At 40.8% G+C, this 27,951-nt stretch overlaps 3 protein-coding genes across 3 annotated transcripts; 2 read left to right on the top strand and 1 right to left on the bottom strand.

Moving 5' to 3' along the window:
• Positions 1–161: 161 nt before the first annotated feature.
• On the bottom strand, positions 162–27,925 carry rassf4a (Ras association domain family member 4a). Its single transcript, XM_085369312.1, has 11 exons — positions 27,866–27,925; positions 21,961–22,029; positions 21,762–21,837; positions 8,018–8,124; positions 7,278–7,348; positions 5,008–5,177; positions 2,893–2,994; positions 2,522–2,573; positions 2,248–2,369; positions 894–991; positions 162–231 (listed from the first exon to the last, which is right to left on the bottom strand). The coding sequence occupies exons 2-11, from the start codon at positions 22,011–22,013 to the stop codon at positions 162–164; spliced, it is 921 nt and encodes a 306-aa protein (XP_085225438.1). The 5' UTR covers positions 22,014–22,029; positions 27,866–27,925.
• LOC146620037 (protein DEPP-like) lies at positions 9,804–10,915 on the top strand. Its single transcript, XM_085369314.1, has 2 exons — positions 9,804–9,873; positions 10,277–10,915. The coding sequence occupies exons 1-2, from the start codon at positions 9,845–9,847 to the stop codon at positions 10,683–10,685; spliced, it is 438 nt and encodes a 145-aa protein (XP_085225440.1). The 5' UTR covers positions 9,804–9,844; the 3' UTR covers positions 10,686–10,915.
• Positions 22,757–23,906, top strand: LOC146620036 (growth-regulated alpha protein-like). Its single transcript, XM_085369310.1, has 4 exons — positions 22,757–22,823; positions 22,950–23,079; positions 23,176–23,259; positions 23,600–23,906. Exons 1-4 carry the CDS (start codon positions 22,757–22,759, stop codon positions 23,715–23,717), a joined length of 399 nt encoding a protein of 132 aa, XP_085225436.1. The 3' UTR covers positions 23,718–23,906.
• Positions 27,926–27,951: the final 26 nt, after the last annotated feature.

The following is a 27,951-nucleotide window of genomic DNA, read 5'->3' as shown; positions in this document are numbered from 1 at the left end:
AAAATATTGACAGAATAGATGATACAAAGTGGTGACTCACTTTTTCTCCTTTACCTCTACATTCACTAAAGTATCTGGAACTATTCCCATACTAAAACAACAATCATTAGTGTTGCACCCGCCCATTCCCCTTACACATCAGCACGCGCTTATAGAAACAATCATGCTCTGTCATCAGTGTGAGCTCTGTCTTCAAGCTGATGCAGTATCATAGATTTCAGGGCACTGTACCTGCAGAGGTGGGGAAAAGAAACACTCGAATAAAGGCTTTGTGTTGCATGTTCACACTTAAACCCAAATACATATTTATTTATTACTGAAGAGTGGTATTATTTTAATGAAAAGACTGAACAAAGAATGTGTTATGAATGACTTGTTCGTCAGACTGTCAGTGGAGCTTAGCTACTTAGAACACAAATCCTAAAAAAGAATACAGGTTGAGACAATTTGATGCAAGTTAACTGTAACCATGGAAGGCACAGTTGCGATTCCATCACTGACTTGTAGTAATTCATGGAAACGTTATCCCAACCTTAAACCTGATCTTAACATTGCAATGTAATATTTTTCTTATGATGATGTGCCTTTTGTCTCCAGAAGAGAAGCAAGTCTGAGAGTCTGTTTACCACAGAACTGTGTAAACAGACTCATAAGGCCACATGAGTCATAAAAGTACATACAATGTCAGGCTTAGTAGGCTGAAATCTCAGTCATATGAGGTGAAAGATTATATAAGCTTGCAAACAATAAGCCGTGACACTGTCCTTAACTGAAGAGTGACTGCCTTGTTTTGATTCAGTAATACTGACAGGAAACATGCATATTGGCTCCACATCATGAAATAAATCAGTCGAGATTTACAACATTTATGAGAGGAGAGACTCTTGACTTACTTTTTGGTCAGTTTGATTATTTCACGTTCCTCTTCCTCTTTCAGTTTTTCTACAAAGCTGTCTAAAACGGGAATCTCAAACTTTATGTACTGGGCAACCTGGAAAAAGATAAATTCAAACGTATCATTTTGAGGGAGAACTATCCACAAATAAATGTTACACAAAACAAAGCTTTTTTCCTTTCCCCTGGTTTAGCACTAAGATGGCAGAAAGCACTCATTACTGTTATTTATTGTATTCTTGTGCTTTTCAGTGCAACTGATATATTGTTTGCTTTCATGGAAAGGTCTGCATTTTGTGTGAGAGTGAATATTGCGACTGGAATCTGCTGCAATTGTGGCCCATATACATAGCCAAATAGATGAATACCTGTAACTTGTGCACTTTGTGTTCACACCTGCAGGAGTAATTGGGGTGTCTGCATCCCATTCTTTTTTATTCTTTCTTAACTTCATTGAGATGTATAGATATAGTATACATAATATAGATGTATAGATATTTGTTTACCCATTATTTGGGACTCTAATCCTAATTTATACTCTGTTTAAAAAAAAAAAATTAATAAATATGACATTTACTGTTCATTATTAAATTGTTGTTTTGCCTGCAGGGAGCTATTTTAAATTTTCCCAGACATAGCATAACATACACTTTTTTGCAGAAAGTGATAATCAAACTGCTAAACCAAATGCACACTCTTAGCACATAACACAAACAAAATAAAATATACTTTAAACTACAAATACTTAAATCAACAAATATTTATTCCAAGAAAAAAAAGCCCTCAACTTTATTTGAAATAATCAACTGAACACGTATTGAACAGTTTTTCAGTTGTCTTAATACAAATTGTCAAAAGTCACTTCTGTGTTTTACCCAGAGAAAATTGGGAATAAATATTACTTTGGCATTTTGTTTAAAACTCTAATCTTTTAAAAACTATAAGATGACACGACAATAATAAAAGGACATGTCAATGAACAATGAACCGAAATCAGACAAGTGAGATTTGGCTTTAAGTTATTATTTTAAATAAAGGTAAAACTTTTGTTTACTTGTGGAAAAATAGTGTTGCCTTTCTTAATTTAGAGTGATTCAAATGACAGACTATTTGGGGAATGTACCGAGCAGCAACCTTATTTATATTACAGTGTTGTCACAGATTTAGTCATGTTAGCCATTGTTACATCAGTCCCTAAACAGGAAATCTTTTCTCAGCTTGCTAATTATAACCCAACTGTCTATCATTGAGCCATTGTTTTGTTGTGCGTCTACAGAAAAAAGAGAAAAGAAAAAAAAAAGAAGTCATGTGCACAAGATAAAAGAAGAGTAGTGGCACTAAGCCCATCCTCACATCATATGTGACTTCCTCTCCCAGGTCTGCCTCTGTGATAAAGATCTTGGAAATTTTCTCACAGGGTCCATAAAGCACACGTGTCACCAGTGGGTATTCACCAACCCTCAGTCGTGTCCTTTCTGCAAGGTCATAAGCAAAGTCACACACACACACACACACACACACACACACACACACACACACACACACACACAAAATAAAAAAAACATAAACAAATTAATTAAAAAAAACAAACAAAAAACAACAACACAGATTGAAAGGTCTCACTTACCACCCGACTCATGCACCATGTAAAGAACAAACTCCTCAGCTTTATTCTCCACCTTAGAAGACAGAAGTATTAAGGCAGGCATAGAAAGCTTTTAGTTCAAAAACAATGTTGCTGTTATGCCAGCAGGTTAGAAGGACTGGTTTCCTTGAGTATGCTGCCTATGAAACTGTAGCTGTCTCCAGGCTAGCACTGTGCGTTTGTCAGTGGCAAGATCCAGTTTACCACTGATTTACCGAAATGATCACCCATGATAATAACGGCTTACTTCACTCACATTTTCAAGTATATAAAATTTATCAAATGAATACATTAATAAGATAAATACTTGATTTTAATCAACTTGAAGTGAGACCAGTATCTTTATTGCTCACCCTAAACTTGTGTAGCAGCAGGTTCAGGACTTGGCCAGTTGTCATGGTGCTGTTTACTCTTACGTTAGTGACTGAACCATAGGCTGGAGTAAAAACAGATGTCTGGAACACAATAATGGAAAAATTCACAACAGAAAATGCCCATGTAGAATACAGAGTACTAGTAGAGGCGCTTTGCTTCATCAACACTTCAGTATGGATTCCTAGGCTTGAGTGCCCTGGACATTTTCCACAGGAAGTCTAAAACAGAAAGGAAATCTCTCACTATGTACCTGGACTCTGTTCAAAAACAACATGCACTTACAGTGGGGCAAAAAAGTATTTAGTCAGCCACCGATTGTGCAAGTTCCCCCACTTAAAATGATGACAGAGGTCAGTAATTTGCACCAGAGGTACACTTCAACTGTGAGAGACAGAATGTGAAAAAAAAAAATCCATGAATTCACATGGTAGGATTTGTAAAGAATTTATTCGTACATTAGGGTGGAAAATAAGTATTTGGTCACCTCAAACAAGGAAAATCTCTGGCTCTCACAGACCTGTAACGTCTTCTGTAAGAAGCTTTTCTGTCCCCCACTCGTTACCTGTATGAATGGCACCTGTTTGAACTCATCATCTGTATAAAAGACACCTGTCCACAGCCTCAAACAGTCAGACTCCAAACTCCGCCATGGCCAAGACCAAAGAGCTTTCGAAGGACACCAGGAAAAGTATTGTAGACCTGCACCAGACTGGGAAGAGTGAATCTACAATAGGCAAGCAGCTTGGTGTGAAAAAATCAACTGTGGGAGCAATCATCAGAAAATGGAAGACATACAAGACCACTGATAATCTCCCTCGATCTGGGGCTCCACGCAAGATCTCATCCCGTGGGGTCAAAATGATCATGAGAACGGTGAGCAAAGATCCCAGAACCACACGGGGGGACCTGGTGAATGACCTGCAGAGAGCTGGGACCAAAGTAACAAAGGTCACCATCAGTAACACACTACAACGGCAGGGAATCAAATCCCGCAGTGCCAGACGTGTTCCGCTGCTGAAGCCAGTGCATGTCCAGGCCCGTCTGAAGTTTGCCAGAGAGCACATGGATGATACAGCAGAGGATTGGGAGAATGTCATGTGGTCAGATGAAACCAAAGTAGAACTTTTTGGTATAAACTCAACTCGTCGTGTTTGGAGGAACAAGAATACTGAGTTGCATCCCAAGAACACCATACATGGGGGTGGAAACATCATGCTATGGGGCTGTTTTTCTGCCAAGGGGACAGGACGACTGATCTGTGTTAAGGACAGAATGAATGGGGCCATGTATCGTGAGATTTTGAGCCAAAACCTCCTTCCATCAGTGAGAACTTTGAAGATGAAACGAGGCTGGGTCTTCCAACATGACAATGATCCAAAAACACACCGCCCGGGCAACAAAGGAGTGGCTCCGTAAGAAGCATTTGAAAGTCCTGGAGTGGCCTAGCCAGTCTCCAGACCTCAACCCCATAGAAAATCTGTGGCGGGAGTTGAAAGTCCGTGTTGCTCGGCGACAGCCCCAAAACATCTCTGCTCTCGAGAAGATCTGCATGGAGGAATGGGCCAAAATACCAGCTACTGTGTGTGCAAACCTGGTAAAGACCTATAGTAAACGTTTGACCTCTGTTATTGCCAACAAAGGTTATGTTACAAAGTATTGAGTTGTATTTTTGTTATTGACCAAATACTTATTTTCCACCCTGATTTACGAATAAATTCTTTACAAATCCTACCATGTGAATTCATGGATTTTCTTTTCACATTCTGTCTCTCACAGTTGAAGTGTACCTCTGGTGCAAATTATTGACCTCTGTCATCATTTTAGGTGGGGGAACTTGCACAATAGGTGGCTGACTAAATACTTTTTTGCCCCACTGTATTGTATCTGAGAGACTGATGCAGGAACACAGTGTAACCCCTTTTTTTCTCCTCCCTGTGGCACATTAATGAAATGAGATCACAGCTGGCTATTGTAAAACTCAGCAAAAGCACAGGCACACCCACACAGGAAAGCACTGCCCCTCTGCACCTGGAGATGTGTCAACAACCAGAAACATTAACGGGTGTACTGTTATGCGTGTTCTGTTTATGTACCTTATGGTTGTAGAAGTGGCCGTTGATTGAGAACCTGTGTGTGCGCAAGCGCTGCAGGTCTCTGGCAGTGTGAGTCTTTGACCTCCTCTGAACACGCATGAAGGAAGCATCACTCCTGGTCCTGAGTAGCTGAGGAGAGTCATCCTCATCCTGACCACCCACGTCACCACCTCATTGAGGGAGACACATAAAGAAAAAACACACCTGTTTTAACACAGGTACATTGATTCAACTGCAAATACCTAATCACCAAATAAGGTAGGAGCAGCTCCTGATTAGGCATAGAGAAATAGTCCAGAGAGCCTTATTAAGTTCAAAACCAACCACAACATTTAAGTGACTTTGAACGTGACACGGTTGTTGGTGCCCGAGAAGACGGTCTGCGTATTGCAGAAACTACTGATCTATTGGGATTTCCCCATAGAACCATCTCTAGGGTTTGCAGAGAACACTCCATAAAAGAGAAATATCCAGTAAGCAGCAGGTAAAAATGCCTTGTTTATGTCAGAGGTCAGTGGAGATTCGGCAGACAGCTTTGAACTGAAAGGAAGGGAATAGTAACTCAAATAAGCACTTGTTACAACCAAGGCATGCAGAACATGTTGAATCTCGAAGCAACAGCAGAGGACAACAACAGGTGCCATTCCTGTGAGCTAAGAACGGGAAACTGAGGCTATGGTTTACACAAGCTGACCAAAATTTGACAATAGAAGACTGGAAAAATGTTGCCTGGTCTGATGAGTCAGTGTTTGTTGCAAGATTCAGATAATATAGCGAGAATTTGGTGTAAATGACATTAAAGTACGAATCAATCCTGCCCTGTATTAACCCCTCAGGCTGCTGGTGGTGGATTGTCAGGGTGGATATTTCTTTGGTGCGCTTTGGGCCCCTTAGTGGCAACTGAGCAGGTGACATTTAAACCTGAGTTTTGTTGATAATCATGTCTGTCCTTTTATGGCAACAGTGTACCCATCTTGTGATAGTTGCTTCCACCAGGATAACGTACTATGTCACGAAACCTAAATCGTGTCAAACTGGTGTCTTGAACATATCAGTGAGTTCACTGCACTCTCTGCAGTCACCAGATCTCAATCCCATAGAGCACCTTTGGGATGTGGTAGGCAGGAGAGTTGTGGATGTACAGCCAATAAACCTGCAACAACTGTGTGTTGCTATCATGTCAATATGGACCAAAATCTCATAATTGTCTCTAGCACCCTTCTGGATAAAGAATTAAAGCCGTTCTGAAGGCAAAAGGGGGTCTAATCCAGTAATGGTTATACTGGCTTAGACCTCCTTTTGGGATAATAAAGTGGACAGTGAGTGTAGATTCAATAGCCTGTGCTTCATACTGACATTAAATGTAACATTAAAATATGTGAACAATCATTTTGGGGTTAGGGGAGAACATATTTCATACATTTATATCCAATAAAAACTATTCATCTGCTGACACATTCTTTTTACATGAGCAGCAGCAGCAGCCTAGTTTTCACCCTGTGGTATTTTCTTCCCAATTATGAGACAATTATTAGCATCAATAAGTAAAATGATTTCTTGATTTGTTATCAGCACCCTTGTTCAGTTAATTTTTTGAAAGCAATTTATATAGTTCAATAAATACAATAATGTCCAGGATTTTTCCAATAATCAATCATAAATCAAACAGCTATTAATATGGTGTTAAAGTCAGACAAATCTTGCTCCTCAGAGCTAGCTCTGACAAATCAGTGTTACACTACAAGTTAACAAGAGTTTTCCAAATTAGCTTTTGAGACTCTCACCAGTACACTACAACTCTACAATCACAATCTAACAAAACTTATAACAGTAAAAAGTAGATCATATAGTATTAGTTGTGAATATTCATTTTTTCTTCCATATATTTTTTAATTTTGTCATATAATGGGGACCACATCACCACTGTATGGCAAAATGTTAAACCACTGATTCAGTGGTGATTCATGCTGCGTTGTTTACCTTTAGTCATAAGGTGCTTCTGTGAGAAAACAGATGCTATCAAAACCGCTTAGTGATGGCTTTGAGGCCTTTCTAACAAGTCTAACTGGTTATTTATAGAGCTGGTGATCTGATTTCAGTGGCATCTCTTGATCGTATGTGCCCAACATGTGAGTCTACCTTACCAAAGTGCTTAATGAAGCACTTGTGGGACCATAATCTCCTTCAGTAGGTGTGTAATCTGAACTAATCCAGCACGTGTGTGTGTGTGTGTGTGTGAAAGAGAATAGCCGCACGTGTTTCAAACTCACCTGCTGGTCCGGTTTCTCGGTCAAGCGAGTTATTATTAGACTCTGCTGACACCTGCTTCGCCACGGTAAATCTGCCGTTTTTGTAGAAGACAAACAAAGGGAAAAGTTTTTAAACCTCGAACACCAAGCGTATCATATTTGATACATGAGTTTTTATGTTATCTTTACATTATCAGTGTGATGTTAGCAGTGTGCAGTTAAATTGCACAATACATATTTAAGCCATACGTTGCACAAAAATGTCAGACGTAGCAATTTTTAAACTGTAGTATGATACAAATACAATAGAAATTACAAGTCAAATCTGCAAATTGATAGTTACTTTTTTAATGTTAGACATTTCCATAAACATTCCAGTTTTAAAAATGAGAATTTTCTCGCACCTAATGTCATAGTTCAGGCTTTTACAAGGTTAATGTATCTTTACAGTTTATGTGAAGTTATTGTATTTACCTTGTTCTGAACTGGTGAGATGTGATTGAAAGCCTTAAGTAAGCAATGGATTTACATTTTTGCAGACGGCTAGATGAGCAGATTAGCATATTTCAGATAATTATGATGCTACAGTAAAAAGAGGATTAGCTTAGCTTAGCTCAAAAGTAGAATAATTGTTTTAATTATTCTGAGTATTGATGAAACTGCCAATCATTCTCTTCAGAAACATATCATTGGCTTTTGGCTTCAAAGTGCTTAGAAATGGACTGAAATTAGAAGCTGGCATCTTAATTAGGTCGTTATACCTGCTGAAACGAAATCTTTCATTGTCATCATACATCTGAAGTCTTATTGGTCGACATAGACCCCAGTAGATGTTCAGCAGCCCTTCAAGAACAAACTCTCCATCCTCCTGCATACAGACACAAACACACGTATGACAACAAATTATCAGCAGTCATTGTCAGAGGGGATATCCTGCTGGCCTGCAGCCACCATGGTTTAATATCAGGTGTACGTGCTGGGACATTCGCTCACAGCTGCAGGGTGAGCTCTGTCATCTCTCAGAAACTGTGGAAAAAAGGGCGTGTCACACAATCCTTTTTACAAGAATGAATCACGTCTGGGAGGGCCAAAATGGAACAAAGTCTTAATAACTGCTGTGAGTCACGTACACGCAGGGGGCGAGTTTGTTGTTTTTGTTGAGAAAAAAAAGTGAAACTCTAAAATTAGAATAGATTGGAAACTATGCCGTACGTGCTTTGGATGTAGAAAACAAAACTGTTTGCTTTTACAGCTAAATGCAAAACACAAAAGGCAGAACTAAAGCAGAAATCAAGGGCCTTCGGCGTGTTAACGTGAAAAATAAATCCAGAGGTTCAACAACAAGTCAAGGTTTATGTGCTTTGTATTAAAGCTAGATCAATGATAAATCAGATACCACACATCTGTGACTGTGATAACAGCCATCCACCACACTTTTAGGACGTCTGCTTGCCTGAAACAACTTGTTATATCATCACTATAACTAATTCATTACCCAGAAATACAATAAATATCATTTAACAGATTTGCTGAGGGGAAAAGCTGATGAATCAAATTATTATGCAGTTTCAACAGCAAAGTAACACAGATAAGAAATAATTCCTAATTCTCAGAAGCCCAACTGCTCAGCTGACACCAGTAAAACCAACAAGCATCGATTTTTAAAGTATAATTTTTATGTAATAAAAAGTAAAATCATTGGAAAAGGCTGAATATATCTGGAATTCATAAGTCACAGAGAATTTTAAATGTATGCAAGTTTTGACATTTCAATTTACATACATTCCAATAAGATTGAATCATTTCCACTGAAATGTAATAAATTTTAATGGATTCTTCTAATTAAGGAGGTGTTACATGCAAACATGTGGCTTCACTGAGCTCAAACAGATTAATTATTAATTAAACAAGAACAAAACAATTCATATTAGAGGGCAGATATTTTATGTACTTTTTGAGCAGCTTGCATGTGATGCATCCTCGTGTATGCTCTGCTTTCATGCATTTCACTTGTGTGCATGAGACTGATTGTTGAAGTAACCACATGATGAACAATTTTTACAGGCGTCTGAGCCGTTACAGACATAATCCTCATGTTTTGTTTTTTTAAACTTTTAATGAGTTGATTTGCATTGAAAATGTGTGCGTTTGTGTATTTTTTTCTGTTGGTTTTATAACAAGGGATCAGGAGGAGGCATAATGGTTGGAAATGACTGAAAGAATAATTATGCTTGTTTTCATTTTCATAATGATAACAATCATAAATGTTAAAGAGTGGAAAGAAGAGACAGAAAGTGGATTTCTGGAGGCGCTCACGGGGCTTCATTGTTTTGGAAATATAAACATTCAGTGCAGCTGCACCACTGAACCTCGCTGACCCACCACTCCTGAGTTTCCTGAACAGGCATGAACACACCCTCAAGTGCACGCACACAAATTCACACAGATGCGAGTTAGGTCAGCTGAGCTATTTTTGGAGCTAGCGGTTAATCACTCTGCTGCAGCGTGCCTCTATAAAGGCTGGATACACACTCCAGTCCACTCAGACTCAACTGCAAAGACTGGACATCACTTCTATTTCTCTCTGCATGTCAAACCTACAACACAAGTATCAAAGGTGAGAATGATTCCTCTTTTACTTCTTCATTATTAGCTGTTCCTCAGGACTACAAATGAATTATCCCCACAAGTTATTTTTAGAGAAATCCTAGCAGTGTATTCAACATTAACTAAAGAGTTATAAAATTAAGTTAATGATTTGGAAGTAATTATTTTCAGGAAACAATACAGAATAAGGAAAGGGGGAAACATCTTTCAGTTTAGCTCCTGTTTTTAAATTTAAAAAAATGGTAATGAGTGTAATTAGAGATGTTTACAGATTATGTCAGATGTTTTAGCAGCACAGTTATATGTTGTCAAATATTAGAAATTACAGCTATAATCTGTATTTCTTTTGATTTTTTCTTGAAAAGAACCCCCTTCCCAGAGTCTAATTATTTTATTGTTCCTCTCCGCTGCAGCATGAAACGCAGACAGTTGTTGCTGTCTCTGCCTCACTTGCCAACCATTACCGAGACACTTGAGGACTTGCCTGTCAACCCTTCATCCTCCCAGTCCACCCAGAGCTCCCAGTCTCTAGAGGACTACATGACCAGCATCCAGGCTCTTGCCCGACCTGTTGAGGCCCCAAGCTACGGCCCTGTCAGACTCCAGAGGACCCCCAGGCTGCGGCAGTTCTCAAAGGCTCAGATGAAGCTCTCAGTTTCTGCCTCAGCACCTCGCGGGTCTCCGCGCACATTAAGGACTTCCAGACCTTCCAGTCTGAATCTAAACAGCAGCACAGAGGATTTTTCCCTCAGGATGAGCAGAGAACGTGACTGCAAGGGAAAGGACCCAGTAGACTGGCTGTTTGGACAGATAAGGACTTAAAGAGAGGTTTGTTTGTTGTTGTGGGAAACCCTGGAGGTACTTTGGAGTATCCAAACAAGGAGCCACAGGAGGAAGTGAACTGCTGGTATTTGCTCAGTGATAAAATCTCTATGTGACTCATGAGCAAAACGAAGACTTATTTATTTTCCTGCACTTCTACATGTTTACATAAAGGAATATTTTGTTAAGATGTAAAGGCTATAGTTTGCAATAAAATAGTAAAATAATCAACAGAATCTGAAGTAGCATGTTTTTGTTTCTGAGATTAATCCACAAAGAAGATGATGACTAAAAAACCCTCTTTTTTGTGTGTCAAGTCACACTCTCTAAAAACAAAAAAACCTCTTTAAACGTCTGAGATCTTTTGATAGACTTTTTTTTGGTTTTCTGTCAAATTAAACCCTACTTATTAAAAAAGGTAGATGATCCTAGTCTACTGACAATAACAACAATTGTTATTTGCATCCATAGTGTGAGAGGTTGTGTCCGCAGGCAAGCAGCACATATTTTAGTCAAACCCTGTTACAGAAAGAATTTTACTCTGTACTTCATCTACACTATATAACAGAGGTAAACATTTTAAAACAACACTTGAATGAGTAAATTCTAAATCTGAAATCATTCTTATAGCAGACCAACTCTCCTGCTAAAATAAACAGACACTCATGTGATCATGTGATCAACAGTCAAACACCCACTGATGACATCTGGAAAGTAATGGAGTGAAAAAAGGGAAGAGTGACATTTTTCACACTCTATGGACAAATATACACTACTAATCTAAACCAATATTAAAATAGTACATTACATGTTTTTTTTAAAGTATTGATAGCTGATATATAAAAATATGAAAGTCAGCATTCTGCAGGAGCATCTATTTAATGCTGATACTTCTGTCAACTGAATATTCTATTTTATTCAGTGTTATAATAAATATAAATATAGTGAAATATTGTGCAGTATCATACCAAAGCTACAGCTGTAGTTAAAATGACATCCTTTGACCTACTGCAACAAAAGATATAGTAACAACATTTGTAGTAAAATGCTTACATATTAAAACATCACTGGTGATGATCCAAAGAATATAACATGTAATTATATTTAAAGATAAGTAACTATTTTATAGAAGTCCCAAAAGGTTTATTCCATTCACCTGGACGTAGAGTTTTCAGTTGGAAGAACGTTTGGTCCAGATGAACAGAAACAACTTTCTGGGATTTCCTTAACCGGATGTTAGAACATGGATTAAGATATTCTATAGAAAGCATTTTAGTGAGTGTCCCGCCCCCAAGTAAATTCTAATGATAATAATTTTTATGCACGACTTGTAAATGGTCCATTTAATTTTTTTTTTGACTGTGCTTCAACTTAAGTTCAAACTTCTTCCATCACAGCTACAAATCTACCAGGATGATTCCTCCCCCGTCTCCGTTGACCTCTTTTAGTCTCAGCATGCTAGTGACATCCAGCGGTGAGAAATGGGGCTACATTTCAAAACCTGGATTCGGCCACTAGAGTGCGCTATATACTCACTGACGGACACCGGAGGTTAATAGAGCAATATTATATACCAACCAACCTACCACTCCTGTGCAACGTTCAGGAGTGGCTGAAGTGAGCCCAGTGTTTACTTAGATCAGGCTGAAACCGTTGCACCATACAACAGTGTGGTAGCCTTTATAGTCTGAAAAATACACCCAAACAGTATCCACCGTTTACGTTTAAGACAAACCCAGATGCTGAAGTGCTCTTTAGCATGTTTTGGAACTTAGCTCTGCAATCTGAGGAGTGAAAGGAGAATTTGACACCTCCGGCAGTCTACACCTGCATTATTACAGATATTGCAGTGATACTCTTTAAAAGTGTACATGTTAGAATTTGTTTTCTTCTCACAGGTCCTGGGGTTGTTTATTCTGGATGGTACTAAACTTCCACCTCAAAGCACCTGACATCTCCTCCTCCAGTATGACTAATACACATCACCTGACTACACCTTTAGAATTTGATCATGAGTGATTCTTAAAAACAACACATCTCTGCAGCCTCCAACCGCCACTTCACATATGTCTTTCCAAAGACAACCTGAATGATTGTGCAAGTCTGGCTTTGTCTAATTACAGACACATATTTTCTAGCAATTCACAGGAGGAATTTTCTACTTTTATCTTATAATCAAGGAGTGTCAGTACAGTGTAATATTTGTGAGCCGTATCTACAAAATATCTACTGTTCGGTGGATGAAGATGAAGCATGACCCTGTGGTCAGATTGCTCTTGATAACAGTTGACAAAACAAAGAAACTACTTTCGGCTGCTTCCTTATTCACAGGGGGTCATCACAGCGGGTAGTTCGGCGTATTTCATTTTGCAGGGTTTTCTTTTTTTCCCTTTCTGACACAACTCCAAGAGGATTGTGTTTCCTCCTGGAATCAGATAAGGGGTCTTTCACTCCAAGGTGAAACCATGTGGAATTCACTTTCATTTACCAACAAAACCTCCACCAAGACAGTATTTACTTTTAAGGGGACAGTATTGTATTTTGTATATATTAATATCCTTTTCTTTGTTCTTTTTAAACGTAGTTTAGGATGTTTTTAGTGCAATAAAAGTGAGTGCAACATACAGACTTTTGTCATTTGCCCCACTGAAATCCGTTTAAATATACTTGACATAATTTTGAGTATAATTATGCTTTACTTGTTTTTGTTTATGTGGATCTAATACATGTGTAGCATTCATTTGTTAAGATGTCTTGACTAAAATGTCCTTTAAATGTTCAGTGAGAAGTATCAAGTTAAAAAGGTTTTTGATCACAAGTTTTTTAGTTTTTCAAAAAATTATTCATATTTGGGATTATTGGACATGCATTTAAATTGTTATGTGGTACTGGTTAAACTGGTTTTGATATATCAATATATGCTGTTAATGTAAACAATGACAATAAGCACTATTATCACTTGAAGGAGAGGTCAGAGGTTAAATGTGGCATGATATTATTTATTTCTATACAGCACTTTGTATATGTTGACAATACATACCACACTTTATACAGTTTCTAAGTTCTAAGGCTCTTTGGTAGCACTTCCACCAATAAATCATTAGGCTGACCTTGAAGACCCTGATGGATGTGAGCCCAATTTCAACGGACTGTTAACACAACCCCACTCGCCACCCCTACAAAGTTTTATCAGAATTCATTCAAAGGTTTTCGAGCTACCACGTTTATAGACAGAATGGCACACACACATGCAAACACTACCAAAAGCACAATCTCACTGGTAGAGGCAACTATGTTTATAATCTAAAAAAAGTGCTTGATGATTTATTTATTTTATGACTTATTCCTGCGTTTCCTGTAGTACGACCATCATAAAAGACTGAATTCTTGGCACTGGTCAGTCTTTCTGTACACACCTTGTAAGGTGGAGCGATTAAGAATAGTTGAAGAAATCCTGAAACTCAGACAAGCAGGAAAACAACAAAAGGTAATGTTTTGAATGTGTGTTACACTGTACTTACTCTATGATAACAGAGACAGACTTGACAACAACCATGCAGAAGCACATTAAAGCTTCACCTAGCAGAACTGTTTTAAGGAATGGGAGTTTTCACAGTACAATCTAAACAATGGGACAAACAGTGGGTGCGTGAGAATTGAGCAGATAGTGGTATGAAGAATTCACAGCAAATGGCTGGGCTTCGTGTCCTGCTCCCTGCACACTTGACCCAAGCAGCTTCTTAACCCTAAACCAAGTGGAGTACATCCAGCTGTGAAAACAGGCACTTTTTCTTGTTCTACATGGCCACTATGTTTGTCATTGTCCAGCATTTGAGTGAAAACAGCTTTAGGTAATCAGATTGAGTAGCTTGTTTGCCAGCAAAATTAGCATTAGGATTCAGTGATGCACCCGAACAAAAGTCCCTGTCAACAGTTCTCATGCAGCTAAACACAGACATAATTCATTTTCATTTATCCTTGCATCAACATTACTGCTGAGCAATATTTCTCCACTAAGAGTGTATTTTCAGTTAAAATAAGACAGCATTTGAACTTTACCACTACAATAAAGCTGATATTTAATTATCAAGAAAGCAAATACATTGTTCTTGACAAAAATAAGTAATATGAATCTAGTAAGAGTTGGTGATGTGTGACCTGTAAAGTTAGCTTATGTGTATGAGTCATTGTCACTGTGAATGCGTCATCGTCTTGTTATGCCCGTGACACAAATTCTCTCTGTGTCTGCTGCTGCTGGTGTTGTTAACTGGAATATTGAGTAATAACCAAAGGCAAAATAACATATGTCTGTAGCCACTATGACATCATCAATGGGTTTGGGGCTCCACTCTCTGATGTGTTGAATTTTTGGATGCTGCCATGTTGGTTTCTTGGAACTAGAAGTGACCACATGCGAACAAGAGGGTGGAGTTCTAAGTTACCAGCTAACACTAATAAACCTGGGTAGAAAGCTGCATTTGTAAACTGTATGGATGCAATGCACAGACACATTTACCTATAATTAATGCATGGTAAAAAGCACCTTTATCATAAGTAAAAGACTAATAAAATACTGGAATTTCCCTCACTGAAACTGAAGCACAGATTTCTGTAGTCTGTACAACACAACAGGCCATATTATTAGTTAAACAAGTCAATTAAAAAAAAATCTCCAAATACGCACCAACAGCACACACAAACTGAAGAGGCCCAGTTTAATCACTTAAAGTAGTGGAAGTGAGGCACTGCTGACGTTATGAACGGGCCTCAGGGGTCCACACCCACCCAATAAAGTCACTGTGCCCCGTCAGCTGAATTCTACTGCTATACTTTAACTATAAGTTACACTAATTCATACAATATGGTAATGAAAAGGTTAAAACACCCATATCACAGTGAAGTTATTGCAGTACCAGCTCACTTTAATGATTTGGTTCACAGTAGTTTAGTGCTTCTGGAGCAGTCATAAGCAGCATGACAAAGGAGGATACTGATAATGTGGGCTTATGTATGTCAGACTTTGAAACAAATTGTACAAGCAGACAAATGACCTCTTTTTAGCTTCAACGATACATGAGCGGTACTTTCCAGAGCATGACCCCACCAGAAAATTTCAAAACAAATGAAAATGTGTTGAGGATATTGTGTGCTCTCGGTTGAAAGGTCTTGCTTTGCCTCTGTAAATAGAGCCTTCAGCTTTCAGATCCTCTTCTGGGGAACCAGCACCCAATTTGGACTTGAGAGACAGACACCCTTGCTAATTTTAAGATCCAGCTTGAAATTGTACTTTTTGATAAAGCTTATAGTTAGGCCTGGATTACGGGACCCTGAATCTTTTCTTTGTTATGCCGCAACAGGTTCATACTGTTGGGGATTTCCCATGATGCACTGAGTGTTTCTTTTTCAGTGTGTGTGTTTATACACCACTCTGAATTTTTATCATTAGTAATTATTAATCTCTGGCTCTCTTCCACAGCATGTCTTTGTCCTGTTTCCCTCCCCTCGGCCCCACTGGGTCGAGGCAGATAGCCGCCACTTCCTGAGCCCGATTTTGCTGGGGGGCTTCTTCCGGTAAAGAAAAGGAATTTTTCCTTCCCACCGCCACCCAACTGCTTGCTCATAGAAGGTCATTTGACTGTTGTGGTTTCTCTGTCTTTACCTTACAATGTAAAGCACCTAGCGCAACTGTTGATGTGATTTGGCACTATACAAATAAACCTGAATTGAACTGAAATATGTTTGTTTGTTTTCTGGGGGGAGAATAGCAACGCAGCGTGAGCTGAAGGCCCCCCAGTCAAAGTTACCTGTTCATACGTTCTGCTGACTGTGATGGTGACGCCTAGCAGACATCTGTTAATTAAACTCAGAAAGGCTCTATATCCACTATCCCTAAGACTTCAGTATACAGATAGCTGTGTAAGAGTCATTCACCCACTCAAAGTGGTTCTGAGTGGGGAAACTTCATGGAGGCCAAAACCAGCCTCATGTGGCACTTCCACATTGGCTTCATTTCTGGAGGTTGCCCCTCGGTAATAATACAGAAATCACACACATAGCCCACACTCCAACTCCGACTGGTGTCCCACAAGGTTGCGTCCTCAGCCCCATCCTCTACACCCTGTACACCCACGGCTGTGTGGGTGACTCCAACAAAGACATCATTTTGAAGTTCGCGGACGACACTGTAGTGATCGGTGGCATCACTGGAGGGGACGAAACGGCTTATAGGAGAGAAGTAGCCGGTCTGGTGCCATGGTGTGAGGACAACAACCTCACCCTCAACACTGACAAGGCAAAGGAGATGATAGTGGACACGAGGAAGAAGAGGAGGCCTCACCCACCGCTGTCTATCTGGGGCCTTGAAATGGAGAGGGTGAGCAGCTTTAGGTACCTGGGCGTCTACATCTCTGAGGACCTCACCTGGACACTGAACACCACACAGCTGGTCAAGAAGGCTCAGCAGAGGCTGTACTTCCTGAGGACGCTGAGGAAATTTGGTATGTCGGCCAAGATCCTCAGCAGGTTCTACAGCTGCATTGTGGAGAGCACCCTGACTAGCTGCATCACTGCATGGTACGGCAGCACTACTGCTATGGACCGCAAACGCCTGCAGAGAGTGATAACAACTGCGGAGAAGATCATCAGAACTCCGCTGCCCTCTCTGCAGAGCATCTACCGTCACAGAGTCCAGAAGAGAGCTGCCTCCATTCTCAAAGACCCCACACACCCCCAACACAGACTGTTCACACTTCTGCCCTCGAGACGAAGGTTTAGGAGTGCGAAATCCAGAACATCCAGACTCACTAACTCCTTCTTGATGGCAGTGGGGACTCTTGAACAGCTGACCCATTTTGAACAGTAATTTTATTTATTTATTTATTTTTATAAACACCCAGCACGCCCCTGCGGGCGGTTTATCCTTCAAGCTCGGGTCCTCTACCAGAGGCCTGGGAGCTTGAGGGTCCTGCGCAGTATCTTAGCTGTTCCCAGGACTGCGCTCTTCTGGACAGAGATCTCCGATGTTGTTCCTGGGATCTGCTGGAGCCACTCGCCTAGCTTTGGAGTCACCGCACCTAGTGCTCCGATTACCACGGGGACCACCGTTACCTTCACCCTCCACATCCTCTCGAGCTCTTCTCTGAGCCCTTGGTATTTCTCCAGCTTCTCGTGTTCCTTCTTCCTGATATTGCTGTCATTCGGAACCGCTACATCGATCACTACGGCCGTCTTCTTCTGTTTGTCTACCACCACTATGTCCGGTTGGTTAGCCACCACCATTTTGTCCGTCTGTATCTGGAAGTCCCACAGGGTCTTAGCTCGGTCATTCTCCACCACCCTTGGGGGCATCTCCCATTTTGACCTCGGGACTTCCAGGTTATACTCGGCACAGATGTTCCTGTACACTATGCCGGCCACTTGGTTATGGCGTTCCATGTATGCCTTGCCTGCTAGCATCTTGCACCCTGCTGTTATGTGCTGGATTGTCTCTGGGGCATTTTTACACAGCCTGCACCTGGGGTCTTGCCTGGTGTGATAGACCCCAGCCTCTATGGATCTTGTGCTCAGAGCTTGTTCTTGTGCTGCCATGATTAGTGCCTCTGTGCTGTCTTTCAGTCCAGCTTTGTCCAGCCACTGGTAGGATTTCTGGATATCAGCCACCTCCTCTATCTGCCGGTGGTACATACCGTGCAGGGGCCTGTCCTTCCATGATGGTTCCTCGTCTCCCTCCTCTTTCTTGGGTTTCTGCTGCCTGAGGTATTCACTGAGCACTCGGTCAGTTGGGGCCATCTTCCCAATGTATTCTTGGATGTTCGTTGTCTCATCCTGGACTGTGGTGCTGACACTCACCAGTCCCCGGCCCCCTTCCTTCCGCTTAGCGTACAGCCTCAGGGTGCTGGACTTGGGGTGAAACCCTCCATGCATGGTAAGGAGCTTTCTTGTCTTTATGTCAGTGGCTTCTATCTCCTCCTTTGGCCAGCCTATTACCCCAGCAGGGTACCTGATCACGGGCAGGGCGTACGTGTTGATGGCCCGGATCTTGTTCTTACCATTCAGCTGACTCCTCAGGACTTGCCTGACCCTCTGCAGGTACTTGGTGGTTGCAGCTTTTCTAGCGGCCTCTTCATGGTTCCCATTCGCCTGCGGGATCCCCAAGTACTTGTAACTGTCCTCTATGTCTGCAATGTTGCCTTCTGGTAGTTCAATCCCCTCAGTTCTGACTACCTTCCCTCTCTTTGTTACCATCCGGCTACACTTCTCCAGTCCGAACGACATTCCAATGTCATTGCTGTATAGCCTGGTAGTGTGGATCAGTGAATCGATGTCTCGTTCACTCTTGGCATACAGCTTGATGTCATCCATGTACAGGAGGTGGCTGACAACTGCTCCGTTCCGTAGTCGGTATCCGTAGCCAGTCTTGTTAATGATCTCACTGAGGGGGTTCAGGCCTATGCAGAACAGCAGTGGGGACAGAGCATCTCCTTGGTAGATCCCGCACTTGATGGTGACTTGTGCTATGGGCTTGGAGTTGGCCTCTAGTGTTGTACGCCACATCCCCATTGAGTTCCTGATGAAGGCTCTTAGGGTCCCATTGATCTTGTACAATTCTAGGCATTCCAGTATCCAGCTGTGGGGCATTGAGTCATAGGCCTTCTTGTAATCAATCCAGGCAGTGTACAGGTTGGTCAGTCTGGTCTTGCAGTCTCGGCTGATTGTTCTGTCTACCAGTAGCTGGTGTTTTGCGCCTCTGGTATTCTTGCCAATTCCTTTCTGTGTCCCGCTCATGTATTGACCCATGTGCCTGTTCATCTTAGCCGATATGATGCCTGACAGGAGCTTCCATGTAGTACTGAGGCAGGTTATTGGTCGGTAGTTGGAGGGGACCGGTCCCTTCTTGGGGTCCTTGGGGATCAGGACCGTCCGGCCTTCAGTTAGCCATTCCGGGTGTCTCTCGTTAACTAGCAGCTGGTTCATTTGTGCTGCCAGACGCTCGTGGAGTGCAGTCAGCTTCTTCAGCCAGTAGGCGTGAACCATGTCGGGCCCTGGTGCTGTCCAACTCTTCATACTGGAGACCCTTTCTTGGATATCTGCCACTGTGATGGTTACTGGACCCTGTTCAGGGAGGTCGCTGTGGTCTGCCCTCAGATCCTCTAGCCACTGAGCATTGCCGTTATGGGTTGCATCCTTCTCCCATATGCTCTTCCAGTATTGCTCCGTCTCCAGCCTTGGTGGTGCTGTTCTCTTATTGTTCCCTTGCCACTTAGAGTACACCTTTGCTGGTTCTGTGGAGAACAGCTGGTTTATTCTCCTGCCTTCTATCTCTCTGGTGTACCTCCTCAAGCGGCTGGCCAAGGCTGTGAGTCTTTGCTTGGCAGTTTCCAAGGCCTCAGGTATGGACAGCTTGCTGTATTTCTTAGGCACCTTATTTGTCTTACCTTTCTGCAACTCCGTTAGTTGGCTAACCTCCCTCCGTGCTACTTTGATCTTGCCCTCTAGCCTCCTTCTCCATGGAGGGTACTGCCCCTTGTCGCTGTTCAACTTGTAGCCAAGCATCTCACTGATCACTGCTGCCGTATTGTAGATCAGCTTGTTAGTGTCGGTAATCGTGGTTGTAGGTATTGCCCGTAGTGCTGCATTAACATCATCTAGCAGACCTTCTGAGGGTACTTCACGTAATCTTGGTAACCGGCTACGGGGGATCCAGGTTTCAAGCTTGGCCATGATCCTATTTTTCAGGTCAGTTCCTCTCGCACTCAACGATCCTTCTCCTATCGCACTTGGGGCTATGTACCCAATCTCGGGTGGGGGTGATGATATCGCCCCCCTGACCTGGCGTCCTGACTCCTCCTTGCCGTAGCATTTGTGTTGTACCTCGTCAAACTCTAGCTGTGAGAGCAGTCCCTTCTTTCGAATGTTGGAACACTGAGCTACTAGTTGTTTCGCCGTCATTGTGGATGTTGGGTATCGAAGAATCCATAGGTCCCTCATCCTATTCATGTAGCCCCTTCCGCCGGGGTTACTTGCGTAGTAGCATTCCAACAACGCCCTGTTTTCGTCTCTTGCCCACCGATGCCTTCTTGAATCTTGAATCCCATGTGGTGGACTTCAGTAGGGTATTTCCCCCCCCAGATAAATCCATATTCAGCTTAGATAAACAGAAATTTTAATTTCATTTTTCATGTTCAGCAGAGTTGGGGAAAGAAAAAAAAAAATCAGCTCTGACATACTGTTACAAACTTACAGTGGTTCATTCCACCACTGTAACGTGTACGAAGTCATTCTTTATGGAAATTAGAAGGGAAAATGTTTTATTTAATCTCTTCTTATCACACATTAAGGCTTTTCCTTTTTACACATTTCAACCACTTTGTTTTTTAATATTATGGTTAATGTTGTAATAGCACTGGTGCCTTTGTATCCATGCTGGGTCTGTGGCTATGGGGGATTTTCCCAAAAGTGACAATGTAGTGAGTCTCACTCTAGGGGCACAACAAGAGGGGCAGATCTTGACCACCTTGCCCTGCCCTCTCTCTCTCTCTCACACATTGCTTCCTCCTTAAAAAACCCGCTGGTAAACGCAAAGGGAAACTCCCAACCAAAAAACCTAAAGAATGAATATCTGACAAATAACTAAAACTTTTGCAAACAGCTTTACACCCACAACAGCAACATTTTGCAGAAAAAAAAATGTTGTGCTAAGCAGACTTTGATGAAGAAATTTTGAAACTCTTGTCTCTCCTTGTATCTTTATTTTGAGGGAAATAGGGGCGTTTTTGTGGTTTGCCGACTGCTTGTCCCAAAGGAAAAAAAACAAAAAACAAAACACAGCACTCTCAGGTCTGTGTTTAGATCCGTCTCCACATTGGAAACCAGTTCAGTCTTGGGACTTTTTCCCTCATCATTTGATTGAAAACCAGAGCGCTGGTTTATAGCAACTGGTTCCAGTTTTGTTATGTGCGTGAGCCATTTTATGTAGCGTGTCCTGCATTCCAGCAAGGCAATTTTCAAAACTGCTCTGGTCACCCCCCCCAGCACTGTCTCTTGCTAGGTGGTCCATGAGCCACTCGCTTTTCCTACCTCACGAGTCCTCAGCTGGAAGTTTTTCCCTTCATGGTAACAGTTGTACGTCTTCAGCAGTGACAAGATATCAGACCTGAGCATGAACACACAAAAAGATGAATCAGTTCTAAAAGTGAGAGCACTGATAAAAATTTAATAAATGTGAATTTCTACTGTAACGGAAAAACTGTCCAGTGATGGAGCAAGGAGCACTTACTTTGGTATGAGTTTCTCCTCACTGAGCTTCACGTAGGTCTGATGCGCACTCATTCTGACTAGAGTGCAGCTGTGGCAGAAAAACATCAAACACAAAAATTAAAATATGCATGTGATGCTAATGTACCAATAATTTTGACTGTGAGAGTCTGTGTGGATTTAAGCAGTGAACAGAAACACAGAAATACAGTTAAAGCATATAATAAGAATAGTGCAACTTAGTGTTATTTGCTGTCATACTTTTTCCAAAGTTGGAGATCTTTGGGATGTTTTTTCCTCTTATAATGAAAAGGATTTAAAATATTTGCTCCAGTGTTAAGGGCAAGGACAGTGGTTTAGGAGAAATCACATGACATTGGCATGCAGCCATCATGTTGTATCATGTTGCAATAGAGCAGCGCAAATGGCAGAAAATAACATCTTAATCTAATTAAGGGGTTAATGGCCGCTTCAGTGGGCATCTTATGTGTAATTATAAGTAAAACAAGCAGACAAGAAAAAAAGACAGCAATCGCTGCATCATTTATGTCTGTGTCACTTGTGTCGTCTTCTTTTTTGTTTCAGAATCTAGTGGACAGCACAAAACAAAAGGGAAACCTATTAATCAATGGGTGCTTTTTTTCTGGCAAAAGCAGGAGAGATGTCCCTGATCCTTGCCCAGATTCCTGTATCCTGATACTGTGGATGGACGGTGGTACAGGGAAATTCCTCGCTGGGAAAACACACCACGTGGGGGAGGAGCATGAGTATAAAGCAGCCAACATGTGGTTCTGGGCTCAGTGTCAACGTCCTTCAGCATGAAGCTTAATCCTCAGTCCGTCTGTGCGTTCGCTATCCTTAGCCTTTGCTGTGTACTGATCACAGGTAAGAGTCTTTTCACTTATCCATGCTTACAACTAAAACTCACTCTTTTTCAGGGTTTTCAGTGACTTAACCTGTGCTGTTGGTTGGACTGAGCTGACTTTTGATCTTATTACAATTTCTGTGCAGTGAGAGAGTCAAGCAGCACATTTATCCCGGGGAGATGTGTTTGTCCAAAAACACAACAGGGTGTCAGAGGTCAACTGAAGGCACTCAAAGTGTTACTACCAAGCTCCACTTGTCACAACGTCACAGTCATGTGAGTACCAGATACTGCAGACACACTTTCACCTCTTCAGACCTGTGTGCACTGAGGTGATTGTAAACTAAAAGTGTTGTTTCGTGCGTTTTTCAGAGTCACCCTGCAAAGAAACAATAAATCACTGTGCCTGAATCCAGAAGCGCCGATGGCCAAACAGCTGATTCGCTGCTGGCTTAGGTGAGATTTATCTGTTTGTCACTGGTCAGTAAACTAATGAACACATAGGGGATACACCCGTCTTCAAAGTTCCTGTAGATTGCAACCAACAGTGTCTTATAAGTTGCCCAGCCGGTTTTTGTAACAAAGCACTGTACTGCTACTTAATCTTTCCTACTGCTTTGCTGCTTGAGAATCAGTAACAAATTTCAGTTTCAGGTGAATTTATTGCACAACAAATGAATACAAATTTCTATCAGAAGAAGAAAAAGGGTCTGATATTAAGTACTGATACTTAATGCTGGATTTTCTAAGCTCATCTTTTTCTTAACTGTGCTCCTTTATGTTTTTCCCCCTCCAGAGTTCAGCAGTTGGGTCGTGATGCAAAACTGTGTCTACAAAGGAAGAAAAGGAGAGGGGGCCAACGCCAGCAGACTCGACAGAGGAGAAAAGGCCAAAACAGGAAAGTCTCATCCTGAGACTCTCAGTAGCTAGTCAGACTAAGGAAGGAAAAAAATGACACCAAGTATGTACAGAGGTGAAGTGTGCGCAGGGGAGAAACTACTGTAAGGCCACTTGTGTCTTTTCTCTCTCTTTATGTCATTGCAGACATTAAGCTTCTTTAAATTGTCTAAGCTCTACATCAAAGTCTCCTTATTATTTCATTCTTAATGACTATGTATTGAAGATGTATTGAAGCAAAGCCCTGGAGGCTCATAAATGAAAAAACAAGTCCATGGTTCTGTATATGCAGCTGGGAAGACCAACTCGAGATTTTGTGGTTTATATTTATATGACTGCTTGATGTTTTATACTTTATTTTAAATAAACATATCTGAACAATTCTGTGACTGTGTTATTTTGGCTTAAGCCTTTGATATTCTTAATAATTGAAGGAAAGGAAAGGGATTTTATTCCTTGGCAGGATATGCGAGGTCACCGAGCAGACAGCCTCAGCTTAAGCTAATAAACTAAAGGATTCAAGTCAGCTGCAGGAATAAAGCAAATTGTTTTCACTTAAACTTTGTATTGGTATCCTAAATTTATAACCTATAACTAACCACGTGTTGTTTTTATAATCTGGATGCATGACATCCTTTTCCATGGCTCTTACCTGAGAGAATCCCTAACGTAAAAGCAATGGAGAAACTGATCACCATTACGGTGCATAGTGGTTATTGTGTATGCTGAATTTTATGACTACAATGGTTGGTGGTGTTGCACAATAGATGCGGAAACATCTAGGTGATCAGGGTGTGGATTTTGTAATGTTTTATGATAGCTAGTTAAGCTCAAAATCCATTTGAGATTTCGTGTAAATCATGTGACACCCTACTGGAGTCAAAGCAGAATATACAGACACAGAGAGAAACTTCAGCAATAAATACTTTTTCTTGCACAGCATGAGCTGAATAAGTGAAGCATGCACTGACCTGTACCATTTCCCCCTCCCAGTGTTTAAAGAAGAAAAAAAAAAAGTAGAAGTATGTGAGCTAATATGGAAAGTGAAAGTCCTCAATAACAGCACCTTTGTCAAAGGACAGGAATTAATTTTAGGGACTTTTCTTATCTGTTGTGGGAAAGTGGCGGTTCCTTTGGAACCAGGTATTTATTAGGTATGACAGGATTCTTGTAGATGATGCAACAGGATAACAGTATTGGTAGAGAGCTATAGAAGTACTCAGTACGTTTATAGTTTAATTATCTTTACCATATCACATGCACTAAAATACACTAAAGGGTTTTTATGAGAGGCAAGTAAAGGCCAAGGTGTAAAGTAATATCTACATTTCACCAACAGCTAATGAAGAGGAAAGAAGTACAACACTAGGAAAAGGGAAAACAAAAAAATATAGTGATTGAAAAAACACGACTAAAAATGAATTGTTATTCTAAACTTCAATGCTAACTACTTAAAAAAGAAAAATCTTGATAGTAATCTTGGCCCTTTATACAAACCGCTTAACACATTTAAGGCTTGTGGTTTTTTTCCCCTCACCTGATAACATACTACATTTATCTGATCATAAGATTATATTATAAGTATAGTGAAAAAAACATGTCTTATCTTCACCAAGAACATGTTTATGCAACACACAGATTAGTCACCTATGACGTAGATGATGCTATGGTGCCATCTAGTGGCTATTGCAAGATAGAACTTATGAAATCTTAAAGCAGTGTGGTTCCCGCTTAATGTGCCACACTCAATTTATTATGTACACCTGCCCCACAGTTCTTTATGCAAATAATCATATACCAGCAACTAAATACATTTAAGCATATAGATATGGTCAAGGTGACCTAGTGAAGCTCAAAGCTTTAAATGTACTTTAAATGTTGCATGGTTGTTGGCGCCAGACAGACATTGGGGTTTACAGAGAATTATCTGAAAGGGAGAGAAGTAGCATTTCTCTGGGGAAAATGTCTTGCTGATGCAAGAGATCAGAGGAGTATGACCAGACTGCTTTTAGTTGATAGGAAGTAACTTAAATAACAGCTTATTAAAAAGAAGGTATATTGGTACCTTAAAACAGATGGGATCCAGTAGCAGATACCAGAGTGGGTTCAGCCAAGGATAGAAAACTAAGGCTACAATTCACACAGGCTGATCAAAACTGGAAAATAGAAGATTAGAAAAATGTCACCTGGTCTGATGACCCTCTATCTCTGCTGCAAAATTCAGAGGGTTTGCGCAAACGACATTTAAGCATGGATCCAACCTGCCTTGTATCAGCGGTTCAGTCTGGTGGTAGTGGCTGCTTCCAGCAGGATAACACACCGTGTCACAAAACTCCAATTTTTTTCAAACTGGCCTCTTGAACACAGGAGTGACTTCACTGTACTCAAATGGCCTCCACAGATCTTAATCCAATAGAGCACCCTTGGAATGTGGTAGAATGGGAGATTTTCATCATGATGTGGTGCTGCAGCAACTTTGTGATGTTATCCTGTTAACATGGACCAAAATCTCTGAGGAATGTTTCCAGCATATTTTTGAATCTATGGCACGAAGAATTAATGAAGTTCTGAAGGCAAAAGGATGTCCAACACAGCACTAGGAAGGAGATAAAGTGAGTACTCAAGTATATACTCACTCACCACTAATCTCTGAGTATAAATATCTATAATGAGCCAACCTTTATTTACAGGGACTGCAGTCTCTTTCACACCAGCAGGAGACAAAGGCAGCTTTGTGTGCAGCATTAGTGCAGATTTTACTTTAAAAACAAAAAAACACAAATGTCTGAGCTATTTTTTGGTCTCAGTACTTCCTGAGATTTTATCACATGACAAAAAAAGGGAAGTTAATCAGTTAAAGTAATGCTGTGTGACTTATTTATAATAAATACTGTTCCACTTTGATACACTTCATTTCAATCTGGAACTGGCCCATTCATGATGACTTTAATATGAGTCATTAAATCTTTTATTCTCAGAATCAAGGGAGGCAGATCTTTCTGAAAAAAAACCTCAGTCATACAGGAAATGATTTTTTTCTAGATCTTTAAGCAAAAACAGAACTTTGTCCGGTAGAGGAGGAAAAAAAACAGAAGAAAAAATGCTTGCATGAGCAGTGTTAGCCACCACAGAAATCAGGAAACAGACTGCCCCATACTGTCTGACTGGGAAGTGATCTCTGGGAGGTGATTCAACCAAATAATAGGAATAAAAAAAACTAAACAAAATAGAGAGAAGTTAAAGATATAACCTTAACAAAATCCTCCTGGTTTGGGTTTAAAGAATCGACAATTAAGTCCACATTTATTTCATGCATTACTGAGGCAACAACATCTGTCCTACCTCCCCCTTTAATGACCTCTGCCCATCGCCAGCTTCAGCTAAGCAATGTGCTGACAAAGTATGTGCATACAGAGATGGTCAGTCTACCTCTCATACATATTTATACACAATAATGGGTTTATAACTTAAAGGATTCCAGTCTGTCACCATTATTATGAATTATTCAACAATCACAAATGGCTATACGGTAGATGGGCCAAACGCTGTGCGATGAAAATTCATTTTATTTGGCTGGGCTCGGGTTTCGGTGAATTTACGTCGTCTGCGTTTTCTCAGCTTTTCTCTCCTATTCATGCATCATCTTTGTGTGCAAGCTTCCTCGGTGGACAAAGAGCTTTCATTGCAGGTCTGCTAATTGGTTTGATCATCGCGAGATTCGTATCCAATTATCACACCTACACCGGCAGCTGCGCCCGAAGACAATTCAGTCCCACGCGTAAAATGACACGGAGAGCTCCAAATAAAGCACTCAATGAATGAGTTTCCGAAACATATCTCAACAAAAAAAGTATAAATTTAAAATGCTAATGAGGCAGATAACACTGATCGGCAAATCACGGCTGACTTAGAGCTTTAACGATAACGAACGCGGTTTCTAACAGCAAATAGTAGATCACATGAAGGCTAACGGAAAGTTTCTTATACTAGTCAATACTCCCAAAAGCAAAAGACAAAACAAAGCGTAATTTAACCTGCATCCAACTTCTGAGCATCTCTTCTTATCAGACTATTTTTATTTGTTCCGGGCTTTTATTGCAGGATGAAAGTTATTGTGCCTTCTTTAAACGTAACTAAACATAAACTGAATCATTTTGAGCCTTACCATAACAGAGTGCGTCCCCGTTTTCTTCCGTATCACCAGCGTTATATGCCTCTTTTCGTTATCAGTTTTCATGCCTCCTTGGCAGT

The sequence above is a fragment of the Diplotaxodon limnothrissa genome, linkage group LG13 (genome assembly GCF_057381915.1).
Source record: "Diplotaxodon limnothrissa isolate DT_005_m linkage group LG13, D_limnothrissa_male_GT1.1, whole genome shotgun sequence".
Taxonomy (NCBI): Eukaryota; Metazoa; Chordata; class Actinopteri; order Cichliformes; family Cichlidae; genus Diplotaxodon; species Diplotaxodon limnothrissa.
This window is presented reverse-complemented; position numbering and strand designations above follow the sequence as displayed.